General features: G+C 43.0%; 1 protein-coding gene across 5 annotated transcripts in view; it reads right to left on the bottom strand.

Annotated features, from left to right (window-relative positions):
• Positions 1-21,771, bottom strand: part of htt (huntingtin) — a 38,579-nt gene continuing 16,808 nt past the window's right edge. The window contains exons 29-66 of one of the 5 annotated variants that reach the window (XM_083928593.1): positions 21,670-21,747; positions 20,262-20,485; positions 20,069-20,147; positions 19,773-19,934; positions 19,634-19,689; positions 19,301-19,449; positions 18,970-19,106; positions 18,438-18,554; positions 18,159-18,281; positions 17,737-17,996; positions 17,437-17,579; positions 16,862-17,084; positions 16,491-16,632; positions 16,213-16,392; positions 15,804-15,980; positions 15,463-15,539; positions 14,818-14,953; positions 14,572-14,694; positions 14,250-14,457; positions 13,838-13,983; positions 13,490-13,667; positions 13,261-13,362; positions 12,952-13,136; positions 12,743-12,869; positions 12,458-12,561; positions 11,757-11,911; positions 11,527-11,666; positions 11,357-11,442; positions 10,494-10,624; positions 10,259-10,391; positions 9,828-9,983; positions 9,514-9,704; positions 8,688-8,802; positions 8,197-8,410; positions 5,677-5,890; positions 5,280-5,442; positions 4,007-4,167; positions 1-2,978 (exon numbers count right to left, since the gene is read on the bottom strand). In XM_083928593.1, the coding sequence (XP_083784719.1) occupies positions 2,765-2,978; positions 4,007-4,167; positions 5,280-5,442; positions 5,677-5,890; positions 8,197-8,410; positions 8,688-8,802; positions 9,514-9,704; positions 9,828-9,983; positions 10,259-10,391; positions 10,494-10,624; positions 11,357-11,442; positions 11,527-11,666; positions 11,757-11,911; positions 12,458-12,561; positions 12,743-12,869; positions 12,952-13,136; positions 13,261-13,362; positions 13,490-13,667; positions 13,838-13,983; positions 14,250-14,457; positions 14,572-14,694; positions 14,818-14,953; positions 15,463-15,539; positions 15,804-15,980; positions 16,213-16,392; positions 16,491-16,632; positions 16,862-17,084; positions 17,437-17,579; positions 17,737-17,996; positions 18,159-18,281; positions 18,438-18,554; positions 18,970-19,106; positions 19,301-19,449; positions 19,634-19,689; positions 19,773-19,934; positions 20,069-20,147; positions 20,262-20,485; positions 21,670-21,747 (5,709 nt within the window). In that variant the 3' untranslated portion in view covers positions 1-2,764. Of the gene's footprint in view, positions 2,979-4,006; positions 4,168-5,279; positions 5,443-5,676; positions 5,891-8,196; positions 8,411-8,687; positions 8,803-9,513; positions 9,705-9,827; positions 9,984-10,258; positions 10,392-10,493; positions 10,625-11,356; positions 11,443-11,526; positions 11,667-11,756; positions 11,912-12,457; positions 12,562-12,742; positions 12,870-12,951; positions 13,137-13,260; positions 13,363-13,489; positions 13,668-13,837; positions 13,984-14,249; positions 14,458-14,571; positions 14,695-14,817; positions 14,954-15,462; positions 15,540-15,803; positions 15,981-16,212; positions 16,393-16,490; positions 16,633-16,861; positions 17,085-17,436; positions 17,580-17,736; positions 17,997-18,158; positions 18,282-18,437; positions 18,555-18,969; positions 19,107-19,300; positions 19,450-19,633; positions 19,690-19,772; positions 19,935-20,068; positions 20,148-20,261; positions 20,486-21,669; positions 21,748-21,771 lie in introns of those variants that run through there. The other 4 variants (XM_083928595.1, XM_083928594.1, XM_083928596.1 and 1 more) reach the window with 4 other exon arrangements.

Here is a 21,771-nt window from a genome sequence, read left to right as displayed (position 1 = left end):
ATTAATCTCTTTCAAACAGTGAAATTAAATAAAATAAAATTTTTATTTTTTACAGGCAATTTAAAAAAAAAAAAAAAAAAGTGTGGCTGCACAGTCCTGTTGAGGAATCTAGACCAGAAACCATGAAGGGGCATCACATCATTTGCAGTCTGTACTTCTATTACCAGCTTCAGGCTCATTGTATAAATCACAGTTCTATCAAGTGTTTACCAAACTGTATTTTCTAAAGAGGGGACAAAAGAGGTATTCTTTAAAAGCAAAGTGCCAACATGCTAATTGCGAAAGTCAGTTGACATTATGGAGTGTGAGAAAAAAAGTGATTCTCCGCCTTTTCATTAGACCAAAAACAGTGACTATTATCTTCTGAGTCGCTGATTCTTCAAGTGGAAGAAAAGTAAAGTCTTAAGGGAAGCATGTTAAATCAGTTGAACATGACCTTTGTCTGTGACCTCCACGCCCATCCCCACAAAAGATTTCTGGGTAATCGTATTACCCCCTGCAGGTGTCCCCAGTCAGTCGTCTTATGCCCGGGGAAGATGCTAGAAGACGAGATGAAAAGGACATTCTCTCTGGAGCCGGTTTCTGAATAATTTCCTTTGAGAGTGTAAGTGGTGCAGAAAAAGAAAAAACTAGGTTCTGTCATCATCCATTTTCCTCACCACACAAATCCAAACTGACTTTGAAGAGACTGTTGGTCTACTGAGAGAAACAGGACTCATTTGGGCTCATTTAATCTACTTCAGAGAGGCCTCACAATGGAACTTTAATGACAGCTGCAGAGGACTCAGTCATTTATTGTGTGAAGACATTATTTGAACAAGATCAAAAGTAAGCCAGCAACATTGCTCTGAAGGTTGGAAAGTGGGAACATATTTAGCATACAAATCGCTTTTTTGTGACTCATTGCATATCAAGAAAGCACCTAACATCAACATGAGAGAAACTTCAAGTTTTTAAGTGCTAGGTGTATTTAATAATCTGCACAAAGACGATGAAAGATGAAATATTTACCAATCTTTACAGAGACAAAACAATATTTAAAGCTCAACAAACAGAAAGCTCCACGGTCAAGTGGCATCAGCTACACTTCCTCATCTGTTGATTTGTCAAAGCTGCAGTCGGTCGCTATGGTTAAAAGGCTGCCTTTGGATTCTGTTGCATCTCTTCCACACAACAGTCATGGCAATCGCACCCGCGGCAATACAGTATTAAGGACTACGCAAGAAAATAGCAGAATGCTAAGCATGCTTTCAGTGTACAGGACATACATATATTCAGTCTTTTATCTAAGGCAAGTGTATGTACAGAGTAACGCCGCCCAGCACACTCCCAGGCAACTCAAGGTCAAGTCTTCAATAAAATACTTTTAAGCTCGTAGCATTCTGCGGTCTGCTGAGTCACTGATTTCTCATTTTCCGATAGTGTGTATGTGTGTTAAGACAGACAAAAAAGAAAATGGCATATCTTACGGACTATTTTATCTCTCTTTACACAGTTCTAGTTTTATCATGCACCATGGCTTTCATATTACTTCACAATTACTTTTTTTTTTTACAAGATACGAAGGTAACTCCATTTAAAGATAACTGCAAATTACTTCCAGTCTTATTACAATAGTCACGTTTTACATCCTGAGAATTAAAAAGTATAAGAAACAGGTGGAATCATTCAATCAGGTGCATGAGGGAGTATACAAGACAAACAAACCCAGACTGGACAGATAAGTAATGTGATTTTAAAAAATAAAGACATCACTGCAATTTTGGTATTTTCTTACGGTTAAAACTGTATAATTATGAAAACGCAGAAGAATGAGTGTTTTTTATACTGTACTTCCCAGTACTTGTCTTGATCTTTGACCACTCAATATACAATCCAAAATGGGCTACTGCAAACAAGTTGCCCTTTCTGTAGTGACAAATCACATCCATCCCCAGCTTCTCAGTCACTGGAAACAAAAAAAACACTATGGCTATTAGTGATCATTCTTACAGATAAAATATTTACCATTTAACCTATGTGTGTCTGAGAATGACCACAAGTAACTTAAATATAAAAAAGGTCTTCAAAGATACTAATTGAGAACATTAAGCAGGCATTTCTGACCCTTTGGTCAGCCCATTGTCGTGTCCTAGCCAGACATTAAGCACTAACAAAACTCACAGAAAAATATAGAATATAGTAAATACTTTGAATTTTTCTATATTGTACTTTACTGACATCACAATACTCAAGCAAGTCCTCACAGGAAAATAAACAAATCCAATTTGTGTTTGATTGTTATTTTGTTGTCAATCAAGGTGCTGGGTAGAAGGCGGTGTTCAAGGTGCTGTCATTCGTCTCGAGGAATGGTCTGTGGTTGGGTGGGTGGGAGGGAGGGGGTAAGCAGAACCATGGTTGTTGTAGTTTGCAGCCAGTGTCCTTTATACAGGTGCACTCTTCAGACAGGCATTTACCACACACCCTAAAACTGACATGATTCAGATCTCCCCTTGGTTTTTCTTTATGCTCACTCCACTGAAGTCATTATGGTGCCTTCAGTAGTTCTGCTCATTTCACATCAGTGTAAAGGAGGGAAAGGGATGAGGCTACAGTAGATTTTCTAATGACACATTCTGTTCTTCCCCTCTGTCGCTCAAAGGGGAGGTGTACATGGAGATCTAATGTCTCACTCTACCACATTTCTCACTCTAATCCACTTTTTTCCCTGTGCTTCTTTCCCCCCCAGCCTCTCTCTGTGCCTTCATGCATCATTCAGTTACCCTCAGAGTGATGTGTCCTGATGGATTGACTGCAGACAGCCCAGCAGTTGGTAATAAGGGGTGCCTGGTGCTGCCACGGTCTCAAAGACGGACTGGAAAGCTCTGCGGTCCAGCTCCTCGTCAATCTGGTGCCGGTAGAAATCCATGGCCACAAGGCAGAACAGGTTGACATCCACCACCTCACTGGAGCCCATACGGCTGATCACATGTGGCAGTCTGGTTGAGAGCACGGGGGTTAAGGACAACACTGTTTGGTATCTATACATTTACACTTTGCTGCCACATCCCACAAAGATACTCACAAACATATTTAAATTCAAAGATTTCTTAATAACCAAGACCGGATTGAGCACCTATTTTGTCACAACCTGGCTCTTGGACCAAGACAAATATGGGAGACGCACCAGTTTCAAAGGCTGAACACAATAATTTATTTAACGAAAGATAACTGACTTGTAATCATAAGGAAACATGAAGAGAGTGATGTGAATGTCAGTACAATCAGTAATTCAAGGTGTATATGTGTGTTTAAAGTAGAGAGTGTGAATGTTGGTATGGTGCACAAAATCCAGCAAAAAGAACAAAAACTGTAACGACCAAATCCCTTAGGGCGCAATCACACTGTCCATCCATACCGTGCCCAAGCACGTTTCACGGCTAAAGTCTAGTTTGTTTGACCAGTGTGAGTGCAACCGTTTGGGAGGGGTGGGCTTTTGTAAAGCACGTTTGCACATGTACGAGCGCGAGCACGAGGCCTACGGCGGCTCTGACGTCATTTTATGTGCGCCTGTTCGGACATAGAAAAGAAGAAGAAGGGACCATGCGCGGACATTTAAAGCAATGGCGGTGAAAGGTTCACGTTGGTGTGATGTGGAGGTGGAGTGTTTACTGCAGATTTGGTCGGATGAAAATATTCAAAAACAGTTAGACAAGTCACACTGCTGGACAGCGTGAGTGCGCCCTAAGAAGGGTCCTGCCATGGAGAAAAAGAGAGAGTGAGTAACAGAGCCTGTATTTACAATCTGGGAGCACGGGGCCCAGGTGCCACCAGCAGGCACTGATTACTAGCCCTTCCCACAGTCTGGGAATCTGAGAACCCAGATTTTATCTGGGGTATGCCCTTAACCAGGTTTTTAAACTGCATGTAGGCAAAATGACAGACATTGCTGTATGACAACAGGGTCGTCACAATACAACAACCCAACCACTGGCCTGCTCTTTGGATTAATGTCATGAAAGGATACAGGGCGGAGACCCACTGGGAGGTGGAAGCAGAGACAAAGAAACAGGAGAGGCTCCACATGGCCATGGCCACTGGTGTCCTCTGAGTGAAGTTGGACAAGGACAGCAGCACCCAGTCTCTCACCATAGAAGACTGGCCTGTAGCATGGAGAGTCTGGAAAACCTGTAGTTGGGGAAAGGAGAGAAATTAGCCAGAGACAAATGGATTGCAAGATGTGCCCCACACTGTCCATTTGTACCGTGCCAAAGCACACTTCACCACTAAAGTCTAGTTTTTTTGACCAGTATGAGTAAAACTGTATCGTGCCCAGGCACGGCTCGAGAAAGAAAAGTGTGCTTTTGTAAAGCATGGATGCACATAAACGCGCACAAGCGCGAGCATTGACGGCGGTCCTGAGACTTTTAATGAGTCTGTTCTCCGCAAGGGACATTTAAAAATTTCATTTTCTAATTCCAACTTGTAAAATGTGAATATTTTCTTGTGAATTTACTCCTGACAATAAAACAGATATCTTTGAATTGTGAATCTGCATGTTACACACAACCCTTTAACCGAACAGATTAATGGACAATGAAAATAATCGTTAGTTGCAGTCCAGCTACGTTGAACACTAGATGACTCATCCGTGCTTCCTTTCCCAGGAACAGAAACTCACTTGGGAAAAAGAAGACTGCTGTTCTGGAAACGTAAAAAAAAAAAGCGAAATTACAGGAGTAGTTTTTAAATCAGTTTAAGGCATGAAAATGAAGCGGCAGATTCTCTGTGGATGTTGTCCAAAAAAACAGGTTGTTTTTTGCAAAGCACCTCAACATTTATATGTCAAAGGATAACTTCTATTTCAATAAAAGTATGGCTGCATCATGCTGCTTCATATTTTTATCTACTACAAATTCCACTGACTGCACAAACTCATTTGTTATTCATTTTAAATCACTGGACAACAACTGGGACCGTCTTTGCTCCAGCTTGATGTTGCCCTGACAACTTCTTTTCTGATTGAACAACAAACGAGCTGGCTGGGACGCTCAAAACAGAGGTACTAAGTAACAACTTTGTTAGTTTGCTTTTGGAAGGAGCAAACCACCAGTAAGGGAACAAAAAAAACAAAACGAAAACAAAACATTTCTGTCGTTAATTATTTGATTTAACACTTTAAATTAATGATTACAGTTTTATCTCCTAAGCCTGAGTTTATCTTGTTACTTTTTCAGTTTGAAAATCATAAAATGGTTGAGTGAATTTAAAAAAAATGATTTGCATATCCTGCTGCTGACCTTGTAGACGACAGTAGCCATGAATTGTGGGTATGGTTGCTGATTGGACAGGAACTCTCCGATGACCTTGTTCATGATGTCCTGTGGTGGGAAGAAGTCGTCCAGAAACTGGGGCAGGATCCTGGACACCACCCGAGCCTCACTGGGTAAACCTTTACGGATCCTGCAAACAGGAAACCCCAAAGAAAAATATGATGGGAAACAAAAGAAGTGCTGTTATGGTTTGTCAAAACGTAGATCAGCTGCCACCATCAAATTAGGACAGTACAAACCTCAGAGGTCAAAGATGAACATTGGAACTGCAAATTTAAAAGTCAAGTAATTGTCTTCTTTTTTATCAACAAAACTGTGTATTTCTTGTACAATGGAGGGTGTGTATGTGTGTGTGTGTGTGTACCTGTCGAAGAGCACAGAGACCCTCTCCATGGCAACAATGATTGACTCGCTGTCTGGGGCCTGAGGGTCAGAGTGGGCAGGGCGACTGGCAGGGCTGGCTTTCTCCTTGCCTGAGGAGAAACCAACATGACCTGCCGTGACGCCCACCGCCTCTGCTACGGCAGAGTCAACCTGACCTCTAACCCCTGTCACGTCTGAACCCGACGCAAGCACCGCTGAGAGGACGAGAGGGGGGTGGGGGGTGGCACCGGTTGAACCAGTGGGGGAGAGGTTAGAGTGGGGGACACCGATATCACAAGATTCAGATCAGAATTTAGTCGACCTCAAACTGAAATGCCGGGAGCTACCTTCGGTCAAATCACCTTAAGAAGTAAGTTTTTCGTAAGTGACTGGTGCTTAACGTATGAGGAAAGATTTTCAATGCCATGTTTCCTGGGTACATTACATACTAGATTATCCTCTCATGTGACCTGAATGTGCTTCAGCTTGCTTTGCTGTTCTGCACATGAAGAGAGGTATGCCTAGAGTTATAAATCTCTTTGCGTTTTCAAGAGCCGGGGTTTCCTCAAAGGATTTGCTGGCTAGCTCTTGGCAACAAAGAAGGGTTATTTAGCCAGTCAACATATGGACAACAATATGCTATCGACTGCTAGAGTTAGTAAGGGACGACGTAGGGGTTAGAGGTAGGGTATATCAGAGGTATGTATAGAATACAAGTATCACATGCAGGGAGCAAGCAGGCGTTTTGTTTAATACTGTCAAAGGCATCATAAAAGGGTTGGTTGGAGCTTTAAAAAAAAAAGAAAATGCCATTCTGCTGTAAAGACATTTAAAGAATTACTAGTAATTGTCATTCACAGTAAGTGATACTGCCTACTTTCACTATGAATGTATTAAGAGAACTGGATACAGCGTTCGAGGCAGAACCCATACATTCCTATGAAAGCTGCTCAGTGGTGCGTGAAGCCAAAAAAAAAAAAAGAGTTCAATTTCCACATCTAAAATTACCCAGATGATCTGCAGTGCGTCCACGTTGTGTGGCCCATAGAGCAGATGCACTAGAGACTTCCGCTGGCTGGTTTAGCACGCCGGCTAAGTTGTATGGGGGATTCAATTATTTAATCATTTAGGATGCAACTTCACCGTTTGGCCACTATATAAAATTAGCTTCAAAGCCCGGCGCACTTCCTGGTGGCCTGAGATTCACCTGAATAAAATGGCCCTTTGCTAACATTAGCTGAACTTGCATGACATTCTCAGCTAGAAGACCAATCTGGAAATCAATTATTTTTCACTGCTCAAAAGCCTATGCAGCAAGTTGCGTTGTGCTGCCACTGGAAACTACTGTTTGTATAGGGGCGAGCAAGCCGACCTTGTTCCATTTTGCTAACATCAGTCAGCTATTTGACTGGCTCACACTGGAAGGCTTCAGTTTCCAGGGGTGGCACTCACTGTTTCAAACTGTTACTGTACAATTTTAAACTTAACTTAATTATGGTTGAACACTTTATTTCTGTTCTTTTTCCAGTTATGACTGTCAAACTAAATTACAAGAGTATAAGCTACATGCAGTGATAGCATGCACAATCATGCGTAAGCTAGTGTTTCAGTATTTTAGTTTAGTTTAGCTTAGAGGCAGCAATATATTGTTATTCTTAGGATTGTCCCAGTTCTGCTCCATAATAAGATTGTCTCAATACCAGAATTTGAAACTTTGATACCTTGGTACTCTTTCGATACCACGACAAACAATGATTTATAGGCATTGTTTGTCTGTACAACTCACAGGGAAGGCAATAGTGTCTCAGAGTTCAGCTGCAGACGACTGGTAAGCTAATGTTAGCTGAATGTTTTTTTTATAACTTTGGTTCTTTTGATACTATTGAATGTAAAAGAAAACGTAAATTGTATTGTTAAACGCATGCTGTTTCGAAAAAACTATCAAAGTATTAATACTTTTGACAACCATGCCCCATAAAGTTTTCTCTTTCAGCTACTGAGTAACTGGCATATTCAGTGAGGGACACTGTCATGGGATACACCAGCAGAGCCTAGAGTGGAGCAGCAGCAGATCCTATCCTAGTTTTATACTGCATTGCTGCTGTCTAATTATTAGCCATTTATGATAGCAGAGGTGTATGGGAGAGGTGGAGGAGTCACTACATTACATTTTACTTTACATACTATTAGGAGGTAAGGAGTCTAGGATGAGAGTAGAGGAAAGAAAAGGGACATATCCTCACTCAAGCAGTGCTGGCATTAGTTAAGCTTGCAGACCATCAGGTTTAATCATTACTTAATTACTTAAGATTAGCTGGCGATAAAAGTAGACTACTGCTATTTAGGGTGCCATTGCAGGTGAGTTAGCCAGCTAGATCAATCTATATGAGTGTGCAGTGAATTGAGAAAGTCACAACAGCAGTAATGGAAGCACCAGTCCTTATACAATACATGCTGGTGATTTAGCCAGAATGCTAACATTGCATTTGTGGTGGATCAGTTGTGTTAGAGCCCTTCTTACCAGTGTACATGCATGTGAGCATGAGGCCCAGGGCGGCCATGGCTCTGTGTGGTGATGGCATGTTGACTCTGTCCACACTGAGCTTGACCAGCGCCTCTCCATCCACGCGTGATAACTGCTCTGACAGCAGGAGGCGCTCAAGACCACGCAGCACACAATGAAAAATGACGGAGGGAGTGGAATCCTCGCTGGCCGACACAATCACACCACACACCTAGAAAACAGGGACAGAGGCAGAGAGGGAGACATCTTTACAAAAGGTGAACACAGTGAGTAGCTCAGAGGTACCACAGTACATCTAGTAATTCACTACATTCTAATTCATTAGAACTGTAAGAATTACAATGTCTTACTTTAATGCATAAACTGATAGTGATGGAAATTAAACTCAATGTTTTTGAGTGGTTTTCATCTTTTTGAATGTTTTTTGCCCCCAAACATCCCCTAGTCAAGGTCATATTACTTCCCACACGTACACACAAAATGTGTACCTGTATAATTCCAGCCATAAACTCAGCTCCTACATCAAGAGGGTAGTTCTCCATCATGTAGAAGGCCACTGCGCACATTACCAACACATGCTGCTGGTTATGCAGGTTCACACAGCTGCAGCATACAAAGAGAGAAGACACAGTGAAACAAATCTAAGATTACAATAAAATACAAATGCGAGTAGGAATTTGTTGGAAATGTGAAGGGCAGCACCTAGTGGCCAAGCGTTACACTGCACTCTTTGTCTCATTGCAGATTCTATGCCAACTTGAGGGTTTCTGTGGGAGGTACTAGGAGGTCAGTGACATTAAAGAGACAGTTCCGATCTTGTATGAGGGGTTGTATGAGGTACTTATCAATACCAGTTTGTAGAAGCAAGCACAAGTCCCGACACGGAGGCTAAGCAGTGTACTACTGTTGCAGAAGACGTATTAAATGTATTTGAGCCACCTAAAAAAAAAAGAACCTGACTCATCAGGACCATTTGAGAAGGCCTCATTTGAGACTGCTTGGGAAAGGGTACTTTCAAAACATACCTGGCAGGTGATTGGATGAACCATCTGTCTATCAAAATCTCACCAAAGTCAATCAGGAAAAGAGAGAAAACATCTTTGTTGTTGCTTCTCCAAACTGGGGGCGTGCTTATATTTCCATCTACAGTAGATAATACACTGACTATGGATAAGTACCATCCTACTTACCTACCAAAATATCCAAACTATCCCTTTAAACTCACTTTCTCCCTGAGGCTCTTTCAGCATCAGCTCAGCTTATTGGATGATGATATGAGGTCAGTGTTGTGTAGAGAATGAGAGCGAAACTCACTGAGCTATAGCCCTGAGGTTGGACAGCAGGTACTCCGAGATGGTGGGGATGAGCTGTTTGGCTGTGTCATCCAGCAGGTCACACTCCAACACATAGAGCACTCCATGCAGAGCCCCCATGCGGCTGGGCAGGTGGGTGCTGCGCAGGGTTGTCTCCAACAGGCGACACACAGGCTCTGCTATTGCTTTGTCCTAGAAATACACAGATTGTTCATAGGCTGTAAAATATCAGAGACTAATGGTACACTACCAACAACCAATCACACATCCTTCTACTTTGAAAAAGGTCCCCCAATCACACACAGCCATACTCACCATGCCCAGTACGGAAGCAGCCTTGCAAATGGCAGGCACCAGGTATTGATTGAGGATCTCGTCCTCTGGCGGGTGGAGCTTTTGCAGTTCCATCAGGGTGGAGAACATCATGTCAAACTGGTTCCTCTCTGTGAACAGGTCTGACACCGCCAGCAGCTACGGAGAACGATAAGAGGGGGTAGATGGTGAGATAAGAGCTGACCCCATCTTGGTCCTGGGCCCATTTTTGTTGGATCCCCTCAAACATTTATTTTCCCTTAACACATAAGCAGGTGTGGATTTTTACTGTCCACTTTCCAGGGTGAGGAAACTAGGGTCTTTATTTACAGTTCTTTCGAGAATAAGTCTAAACTGCTTTAGGAAATCCTTTACTGATATAAATGACTACTGGCAGAACAAGTAAAATGATAACTGATCTGATTGTAGCTCACCGATCGGACCACTTCACTGACGAGGATGGTCGGGGTCCTCCTGTTACTCGGGGAGCCAGGGATCAGCCACTGGCTGTAGAGCTCCAGGAGAAACTGCGAACATGAATGAATGTCCACACCTGCACGGTGCTTCCTGAAAGCACAGAGACAGTGATAAGTCAGAATGTACATTCCTGTTTCAGTGCATACATGTTGAGACTAAAGTATATGTGAGCGCACGTCTTCTTTGACTGACCTAGAGTTGATAGGAGATATGGGTGGGGAGGTGGGGGCTGGAGTGTCTGCTTCATCTTCTTCATCTTCACCCCATTCTTCTTCTCTAAGTGGGGTGATGTTGTTACCTAACCACACTGAGTGGATGGAGACCTAGAAAGAGAGATGCAGGAAAAAAACTATTGTGCTACTGAAAGTCTCTTAAAATTAAGAACTTTAAAAAATAATAATAATAAAAAAGGTAGCATATTCAGATTCATACTTGTAGTTTGTGTTTCTACTGCAACATGTTTACATGCTTTAAAATTTTAAAAACGCATTATTTTTCTCATACTGTCTGTCTGACTATACCTGTATTCACTCTCTTCATTTTCAGGTTCTACTAGAACATACTTACATGCTTTAATGTTCACACTTTTTTTCATACTACCAGTCTGAATATACCTGTATTCACCCTTTGTCTGCAATGCTCCGTTTTAGCATCTGACTCTTTAAGACCCCCCACCTGAAAAAGCCCAGTTTGCTCTGATTGGTCAGCGTTTCTGGGTCTTAAGTATCTGCACCCTCAGCGACTCTACACCATCACTGCAGCCAGGGAATAGCTGACATCACTTTCTACCTATACATAAGAGTTGTGACAACACAACCATACAGAAGCCCTGACGGCTCATTTAAAGCCACAGTTTCTGAACACAGGCTCTTGAGTGCATTTCTCTGTGAAAGAATCAAAACCCTCAATCAACAGTGTTTATATAGCATCTTGACCTGCTTTATAATAAAGAAGACATGGAAATCTCACTTTTCACAATATAGGACCTTCAAACCAAAACACACTTTCTTAAGTTTTAGGTTAGGCACCACTTCCTTTTTTTATGCATTTCTTACCTGTCCCAGCTTGTAGTCCATGTTGCCCATCTCCCTCTCCGTGTTGATCTGAAGCAGCAGCTTCTCATGGCTGATCAGTGTGCCTGCTGACACAACATTAAACATGAAATTAGAGTGGTAGGCACAAGTGCAGCAGTTAGGTGTTGAGTGAGAGACTTTAAATGTGTTACCAGCTGAGGCTGCCGACAGGGAGGGAACAGGGTCCCAGGCGTGGTATGGGTGGTGTGTATGGACATTGTCTCTCTTTGACACAAGAGCCTGAATCTCTCTCTCCACCTCGCCCCTGATCACTGCAAGTTTTCTTCCAAACCTGGGCACACACACAAAATATAATTCAAACGTATTGCATTCATATTCTGGGCACTACTACAGTGTAAATAGAAAACGGCTGAATAGCTACCGCGTTTCCAGGGCTTTGAGGCTCTTGTTGCGGGGCTGCTGTTCCAGACAGCTGACTGCAGGGTTGCCAGCAGTGGGAAGGGTCATGGCACTCAGCACCAGGCTGGTGATGGCTTGCACTGCTAACACATTCAACTGAGTACGCTCCAAGTCCTCCTAGAGACAAAACGAGGAACAACACATTGAGATGGATGGGAAAGACAGAGAGGGGCAACTGAGGGCTATAGAATAGTTTCCCTCAATTTATTCCAATGTGCCTGATGTGTCATGAAACACAGAGCATGTGTATTTCTTCGATGAGCACACTCTGACTATACACAAATTCTCATCAAAGTAAGCAGTTGTGTGATCGTTGTACAGGCAGGTAGGAGTGATGTGTGTGTGTGGGGGGGGGGGGGGGGGGCCCTCGTGTTCTTTTTTTCACGTTATTTCGGCACAGTTGCTTCCTGATCAGTTCTGTGGTGGTCAAAAACCACTGCCACAGATGCGTAACCCAATCATACTTCTAACGCTGTTTACATGCGTGAATAATCGGGGTACTAAAAGAGTTCTCTAGGTCTGTTAACCCGGGTATAAAAACTCTAATTATGCTCAGGGTATGGTGTTTACATGGTGTTTGAGAAACCAGAGCATTGCCTTAACCCGAATATAATCGGGTATTTAAACTGCATGTAAACACACTTAGTGTGAGTGTGTGTGTACCTCCTGCTGTGTCTCCTCCTCCTGGTCCATGGTGATGGGTTGGGTGACCAGCACCCCCAGCAGTGTGGCCCACGTCTCCTCAAACTGAGTCCTGCTGCTCCAGCCTAAACATACAGCAACAAAACCCTTCACATGACAGAAATACAAAATGCATCGTCCCACAAAATCTTGACATAATGTTTGTATTGACTTTACACTATTGAATCATTCCAGATGTCCAGTAATCAGCACTAGACAGTGTCACGAAAGCCTATTTCATGACTGTGTATGTGTGTGTTTCTGTACCCAGTGTGTTGATGCGGTAGAGGAACTCTCTGAAGACATCCTTTTCCTGCAAGAAGTCCACAGGGATCTCAGGCAGCGTTGTGCCGTACTCTCCTCCTGGCTGAGGGGACCAGCCCAGTTTCCAAACCTACACACACACATTATTTTAATAGACCAATACATTTAAGTGTACAAAATCAAGATATAATAGCTTTCACACACACACTGACCAGTGGAGGTACTCGGGTGTAGCTGTTGACCAGAGGCAGTCGGGACAGACTGATGACAATGTTGCGCAAGGTTGGTGTGAGGAAAGCGGGGAATGCACTGTTTCTATGGTGACCCAGGGCAAGGATGCTCTGCAGGCCTTCCACCAGCTCCGCCATGATCTCACATGCTTGCCACTCGCACATGTCTGCAACACACAGGTGAAAGCTTTAAAGTTATGACGGTGAATTCTTTTAGAGATCCAACTTAGAAGAAATGACACCTTTAGACATAACCTGTAGTTTAATTGAATATCTTAATTGAGTGCTCACGGTCAGTATGTGCCGAGTCCACTTCGTCTCCTTCACCGTCTCTCTCTGCCTTGGTCCTTTTCTTCTCTGGATGCAGAAGCTGGTCACCAGGACTCACAGCCACTGGGGGGAAGAAGAAAAAAACTTTGACTAGCATGGAAATGACATGCAGAAATTCTAAGTCTCATGGCATGACCATACAAAAAAAACCATACGGAATGCACAAACATAGCCTGGACGGCCTCCTTACCTGCAACAATAATGAGGCGTAGGCAGTAGACGAGGGAGCAGGTGTGTGTGGTGTACTCTGGGGTGGAGAGCTTATTCCAGACGCAGGGCTGCTGCAGGGCCAGACACAGACAGGACAGAGCCCACTGCAGGTCCACACTCAGGGGCAAATGGTTCTGCAGGAGACGCCACGCTACCACCTGGGCGAAGAGAGAGACATAAGAGTGGAACATGAAGTAACCTCATCTAACATCAGAATTTAAATTGGACAATTGCGTTAGAACAATAAACCACTATTATGATTGAGTGAGAATAAAGCCTGGAAATATTACCACTGAATAAACAACGTATTTATTATGTGATCTTTTACCTCAGCAGCAGTGCAGGTGAAAGTGGTGATGAGGTTTTCCTTGTCATAGGGGATATGAAGTGAGGAAGGCAACTGGCTCACACTCAGTAGGTACTGAGATAGAGCTCTGCAGAGTGACAAAACCCTGGGGTAGAAACCTGGCTCATCTGGAAGATAGTGAAAAATACAGAAATATTTAAAACTTTAGTAGAGGGAGAACCCCTCTCCTGCATTTCTCCCCCTCAGATTTAGGTTTCAGACCAACATTTGCCTGCTTCTAATACACAGTGCAACCTCACCAAGCTTTACAGAACAAGTGAAACTTAAAGTCACTTCTAGTTCAAGAGCTCAAACTTTAAGAGATTAAGAAATTACTCAATCCGACGGTATACGATACTTCATCTACCAATCTCTCCTTCTCTCGTACTCTCACCAAACACATCAGCTAGTTGGTTCCAGTAGGGTTGTGGATGGGCGGGTGGCAGGAAGGACTGGTGTGGGGCAGGAAGTGACCCGGTGACTCCTGCTAACCGTTCTAGGGTCACCTGCAAGGCTGTCTCCAACAAGAGTGACCCCTGACCCCGTGCTAACCGCTGCACCCCCATACTCAGGCATGGACACAGCAGGCTTAGGTTGAACTCCTGGGGGGGGGGGGGAAAGGACATGATTCAGATATAATATAATCCAATTTTAATTTCTCAAAATGGTCAAGATTATTTATCCTCGAGGCATCTAGGCACTGCAATCTCCGTCACCTTGCAGCTCATGATGTTAAAGAGGTCAGCGGGAGGTAGTTTGGTGAGGAGTTCTGTCGTCTCCAACAGGGAAACATCTCCACGAAGACAACACTGAGACTTCACCAGTGCCACGTACCACTCCTGAAAACAAAATGTAATCATGAGCAAGAATATTTGTACCTCCTATTCTGAGTTTCTTTACTTTGCAGGGTCAATACACACAAGTAAAAACAGGAAATACAGAGTACTTCTCTAATCCCTCACCTTATCTGCAATGACCAGCTCAGGCGCAGGTGGTGGATCCCCATCCAAGGGGTGTGACGTCACAGGAGGTGTGGGGCTGCTGCTGTCGGCAACAGTGGCTCTGAACCTGTCCAGCAGGGAGTAGAACCTCTGATGCCTGTCATAAGAGAGAGGAAAAGAAGTTACGACACATCTGAAATCTGTCCTGCAGATGAATAACTTCCATCTCTGCTGTCAGTGGGCTATTCAGTGTGCCATGTATCTGCAGAGGATGTCAAAATACCTTGGCCTGAGACACCACATTTGGGCACATAATAGGGATGTTAATACTCAACTGTTGAACCACTTACTGAATATATGAATTAATATAGTTATAATAATATTATTAAAACTAATGTGTTTGAGTCAGGCTCTGACATACATTTCACGTCCATATAATCTGGCTGAGCAGGTGGGCAATGCATGCGCATACCCCCTTCTGCTGAATGGGACTAGTTGTCACAGGTGAGCAAAAAAAAAAAAAAACACCACTAAACTTAACCGAAGCCTAACTAACTAACTAACCTATGTTTTTTGCCAGTAATGTAGGTTCTGTTTGACTTGGACATCTTGGTTTATAGCTTCATTAAATGGTACGTTTATCTTCACAATATAGAAGATCCTTACCTTTGAGCCAGGCCACTGGTCTGGAGGTATTCCTGGATCCTGTCAAGTTCCTCCACAGGTAGCTGAGCTATACTGTTCTGCAGGGTGGAGGGCCAAAACACCACATGATCAACTCGAGGGAAAGTACATTTTAACACTTTCTTCCCTAGTAAGAAATGCACCCTTTTCCCAAAGCTTCACAGAAAAACATTCAAATGAAAACGATCTATTTCTATCAATGTATTCATGAGTCTTATATAGGTAGGGTTTCTTATGGGCACATGATGCTAAAATCGAACTGGTCACATGTTCAATTTACAGGCAAACTCCCTTGTGACAAGAAAATGATCCGTAAGCTTTACCTGGAGTGTCTCAGCCAGAAGCATCTCCACCCTGCGACACGCCAGTGTGTCCACCATGCGAGCAAGAACCCTGAAGGGTGTGTTGAGCAGCTTGTCCACATAGAGCATCAGCAGGGAACCAGACTGACTCAAGTGGATGCCTTCCAAACACTGCAGAGTCTTCTTCAACATGGTAGGCTGCAAAGGAGGAGAGGATTCAGTTAGTAAGACAGAGAGGGAGGACAGAGGGAGAAAAGGGAAAAGGAATCGGAAAAAAAGAGAGGGGAGGACAGAAGGAAAAATTCAAATGACACCAGTAATGATTAAATGCAAAAAAGAACACCTAAACAAGTGATGAAATAATGACAAAATGATAGATTATTAATGAGGGATGATGGAAAGGAGGCGCTAAAAAAGGTTGTATTCTCACAGTACTGAGGTTGTCACAGCGGGACTGGATGGCCTGGATGAAGAGGCCGCTGGCAGATGAATTGCGGTGCACAGCGCTGATGAAATCCTGCACTGGAGGCTCATGGGAAAGGCTGATGAGGTCACTCACGTGGTTGACAATCAGCCAGGTCAGATGCTCCGAGTCATGGAGGTTCTGACACTATTTTATGGTGAGAAAAAAAAAATCTAAATTACAAGGTATCTTCAAGATTTGTGAAATCAAAAAAATAATTGTTCCAACACTCTTAAGAGTCTCACCACATAGTCACAGAAGAGGATGAGGGCTCCCCTGCGTACGATCTCTCGGTTGACCATAGCTAACCGGGTCTCAGGCTTTTCCTCCTCTCCTTCCGCTGAGGAGTGAGGGCTCAGCAGCTTTGTGCACGAGAGACTTTGTCTCCTGAGAGAAGGAAACAGTGTTGTGCTAAAGGGATTTGATTTTGGACATTTTTTTGCAATACAAATAGATTCTGCTCACATGTTTTGCTTTTTCTTACAATTTATGATACGTCATTATGTTTTTTGTGTGGCCCTGTCCTTTTAGAGCATTTCCTCTGTCCACTTGAGTGTGTATGATAAAAGGTCTACACAACTAAACTTGACATCGATGAGTCAACATCTGTTCTTACCTGGGTGTCTGGTGCACCTCAGCCCACCAGGAGTAGTTGGTGTAGTCGATGATGAGGAGGACCTGGCACCACAGTAGGACCAGGGAGGGGTGAGTGGTGATCAGGCACTGCACCATGCTGTTCAGACCCTCTAAGGGGTAAAACAGGCCGGCCTCGGTGCCAGTCTGTCCACCCTCACCCTTCAGGAGACGGCTGGCTGCAGCTGTGATCCTGCGAAACATTCCTGGAAGGAAAATTTATTTTTTGGAAGTTATGAATCGATTATGAATCTTAGAAGAAAGGAATCGCATTTTTTACATGAATCAATTATTTTTGCCCACCCCTAAAATATAGTATAGTTGTGACATCACAACTGTACAGAAATCCTGACGGCTCATTTAAAGACAGTTTCTGAAAACGGCTGTGTGCATTTCTCTGTGGATTGAGCGTTTTGATACTTTTATATTTATACACAATCTAGACCTGCTTAATAATCAAAGACATGGAAAGCTCACTTTTTAAAAAAAAATATGGGACCTTTAATATCTACCATTTAGCCACAACAAAAAATGACTATTAAATAGATATAAGCTCACCACTTTTGAAGACGTGTATGAGACACATGAGCAGTGTGCCCAGCTGCTGGCAGTAGAAGGTATGTTGCTGCTCTGTAATGTCCACTTTAACCTGTCTGGAGGAAATGTCATCCAGCAACACTCCTACCAGCTGGAGCAGGAACCTGGAAGAATGGAACAGGGGACACATGTAAAGTAAAAGTGAGAAGGAAAAAACAACAACAACTAAAAGACACATGTAGGAAAGGTAGTGGTTACACATAAGAAAGTAAAAACAACCCTCAATCATTATATCAGAAGCAGTTAAACACACTCACTTACCTGGCAAAGGTTTCCTCAGGTGGGGCTTTTTGTGCCTCACCATTAGGCTCCTGGTTGCCGAGTGTGTCTGCAGTGTGTGGGTCAACTGGGGAGAGGCTGTGTTGATGCAGGCGACGGATTGTGTGACAAGAGAGGAGATGCGGGGTGAGGGAGAGTTCGTGGACCCGTGACAGGACAATGTCCTCAGTGGACTGGGAGACGAGTACCCTCAGCACCGCCAGGATACCTGACACCCACAGCTGGACTGTAGCTACGGATGTCTGAAAGAGCAGAGGTTTCAGTTCAAGTCAAAAATCAAGATTTTGCAGATCACTAAAAAAAAAAAAAAACAGTAGACAAGGTGTGTTAAGGTACATCAGATAGGCAAGTCAAAGTCTGTGCAGGTCTTTGTACATGTTCAGATATCAGATGAGATGTCTCACCATGGTGACTGGGGTGGTGAACATACTCTTGAGCAGCATGTCTACAGGTCTGAGAGAGGAGGGCGCCACAGTCTCAAAAAGGGTGTTCAACACTCCCAATGCCTCCGGAGAGTCCAGGTGCATCTGTGAGGACACAAGATACAGATACACAGGTTTTCACCCGACCATTTCATTGCATTCATTGTAGTCTCAATGACTAATGCGTGTCATAGTGCTTCAACACTTTGATTTGAATTTACAGGTGAAAGAGGTCACCAACACCTGCATGCATTTTCCTACCTGCTGCTTAGCAATCATGGGAAGTATGACATCAGCAATCTGCCTGGACAGTCTCTTCCACTTGTCTTCATTCTCTTTGTGACACTGCTGCAGTACAAGGATGAACATCTCCAACACCTACAACAACAACAACACATGTAAAAGAACATGTTGGGCACAAAACAATGGCTGGAATATTTTGTGAGGCTTTTTGCAGGGTTGTTCCACGCACAGTTTTGCCAAATAGGCAACTTCCTCGCTAAAAAGCTGTGTCCAGTAACCTGAAGCAATTTTTTTATTATGAGATTTGTTTTTGAGTGAGAAAAGGTCCTGTCACCGGTGCAGAAAATATATGAAGTTATTAGTATTCTATTTTTATGATGAACATACAATTCAAATGTATGTTCAAGAAAAGTTACTGAATTGTTTGTGTATGCTGTCAACTATTAGTTCTTAGAAAGGAAGAAAAAAAATCTGAATGGGCCAAGATAATCAGTGCATCTCTAATATTGTGATATCAGCATGCTGTGTGTTTGAGCATCTGTGTCCGTACCTGATGGTGTTGCACAAGCCTGAGCAGCATAGAGACCACCACTTCTTTCTGCGTATCCAGCTCTTTGCCTGCATCTGCTTTGTTCGAGCCCCTCAGCACAAACAGGTCATGAACTATTGGCTGCAAGGCTGGGATTGCTGTGGAGGAAGGAGGAAACAATGAATTCAGACTCTATATCCATGTCTGTTTCATTAGCAAACAGGGAAATACAGTAAAGATGAGCTTTTGAGGTTATACATTAGTCTGAAGTAAAGTTAAGGGAGAACAAACTTTAGTGAAATGGGTTTACAAGTAGAAGGAATGATTGTGTATTGCTTGTGTTCCCTCTCACCATGTGTGACGGCTTTCCTGCCACTCGCCATGATGCCGTCACATAGCTGGATGATCTTGGGGATGCTGATTATCTGCTTGGAGTGGTAGCGCTCATAGGACAGCAGCACCAGGAAGAAAAAGATGTTGGGGATGATGGCCTCTGAATCTCTGTGTGACAACAGGTATTATTTTAGTTCAAAAGGATGGCATTGGAATAGTTGAGCTAATCTACAGTTACGTGAAAGCACGCTTTAAGCACAAACAAAAAAGAAGTACTACAGAAAGGCCTGAGAGAGACATGTGTTTCTGAAAATGCCACAATACAATTTTAAAGCAGTCAAAGAAAACTCACCTGAACTGTCCCACTTCAATGTACTCAAACTGCTTCAGGACAAAGCCTATGAAAACCTAAAAGATAGAAAATGACCTGAGTGAGCTTAATTCCACAAGTTGAAGACAATTAACGCAAAAGCGTGTGCATGTTTTTTTACCTGATCTGAGTCCAGCAAGCAGTAGTTGACTCTTAGCTGCACAAGTTGGGCAAGCAGGTCCAGTACCTGTCTCTGCAGTGCCACAGAGGTGCTGGTAGTGTATTGCTTCAAAGCTTTGATCACCAGCGGCTCAAACAGACGGATGTGGTTGTGGATGGCATTCTGGGAAAAAAAACAAAAAGATGAGGTCAGAGCTTTCAAAACAGCAGCACCTCACTCAAGCAAATGTCCTTTATGGAAAAACATTTGGTGTTTTGATCTTCAACATATATTTTAGAAAGACAGTGCTAGTTTACCTTGTCTCCTCTGTGGCGTGTTGCATTTGCAATGTTGGACCTCAGCTGGTTTGAAGCTTTTTGCATCACATCAAACCATCTAGAAGTGGAAAAAGAAGGCAGGTCCCGCAATGTTCTATGTTTATTACTGTGCATTTAGGGAAGCATGTCACGTTATGCTTCTGTGTCTACTCTGTTTGGTGCTACAACTCACCCAGAGGTGTCCTGCTCCTGTTCCGCCTGTACCATGTTACGGAGACTGGCATCGGCAAGAGCCTGAGTAAAGTGAGTGTACGGTGCCATGAAGCAGTAGTGGTAGAGGCCTGGTCGCAGGCTGGACGAGCCAAGACGGAGAGCCTTGCCCTGGGAACGGCTGGGTCCACTCAGGATGCCCTCGCACTGAGAGGCTAGGTTGGTGCCAAACAAGGTCTTCAACAGCTAAAGAAATGAGGGGTACATGTTTATTTAGAAAAGGTTATTTGACAATGCAGCACATCTTAAAAAAAAAACACACACACATTACTTTCTTAAGGCACATTTATTCCACTTGGATTACATCCACCCTGTGGGTTTACAAATGTATCTAATCTCACATAGGTTCTGGGAGGATATTTCCCATTTCCAGCAACCTATGTTTGACTTTTTTTTTTTCCATTCTGAAATATGTCTGATTATTTAAATGTTTCCTTTTCCAGTATTTTAGTGGCTTAGGTCTTTATTGGGACACTTCTTTGTGAGGACTAAGAGACTCTGGAAGAGTGTGAAGGTACAGTACTGTTTTCACAAAAAAACATTTAGTTCATTTTGAGATCAGTCTGATTGACGAGTTGTGCTTAATGTAAAAGAATATTTAAAAAAATCTTTTGACAGTGATCTGTTTCTGTTCTAGGAGCCATTTCTATAATTAATTCAGTGAAAACTAGATTCACTGTTATGAAATGGAGAGCATCACATCCTTCTTTTGATGCTTCTATAACAGTTAGAGAACTTAAGGCAAGATGAATTCCAGTCCAGCAAAGGCTGAGACTGTGGGTATCCTCTCTGTTCTCTCTAAAAATAAACTCTCTAGCATCGTAGATTTAGATTATTTATGAGCTCAGTTAGTTTCACTCAAGTCCTGGATGCCTATGAGATCATGATTTTGTTATTTGATCCCACACTCAATTGAACCAAAATAGCCCAATACTACTTTTTGACATAACTTAAGACTACAACAAATCCATAAAAAAGGCATTTATTAGTTTCTGACTCTGGAAAAGTGGGGAAAAAACACATTCCCCAAAACTTCTATATCTGCGAACTCTCTTAACAAATAACACACATTTAGGCTATTCTATGTGATTGTCTTCTGATAACTAATGTAATGATCAAATATATTCTCACTCACTGAAAACGTCTGAGCTAGTATAGTGCCATGTGTGTGTATAAAGTTGTATGGAACCATCGCACAGGGAACCCAACGCCTTTACAGGTCCTGTCGGCAGGAACCAGCCTCACTCTGTGTGGCGTCGCACCGGTTACAGCACACTGCTCAGTGTTGGAACCATAAAGACTGCCACACACACAATTAATGGGACAAACAAACCTTAATCTACAATTGGAGACAAAAACATATTACTGACCTGTTGTACACAAACAGTGGACATGGTTGGTTCTCTGGAGAAGCAGGACTTGAGGTAGCCCAAGATCTCCTCCACACACTGACAGACAAAAAAATTACATAA

Source organism: Echiichthys vipera (assembly GCF_963691815.1).
Source record: "Echiichthys vipera genome assembly, chromosome: 2".
NCBI classification, from domain to species: domain Eukaryota; kingdom Metazoa; phylum Chordata; class Actinopteri; order Perciformes; family Trachinidae; genus Echiichthys; species Echiichthys vipera.
Note: the sequence above shows the minus strand (reverse complement) of the source record. Positions and strands in the feature narration are given on the sequence as shown.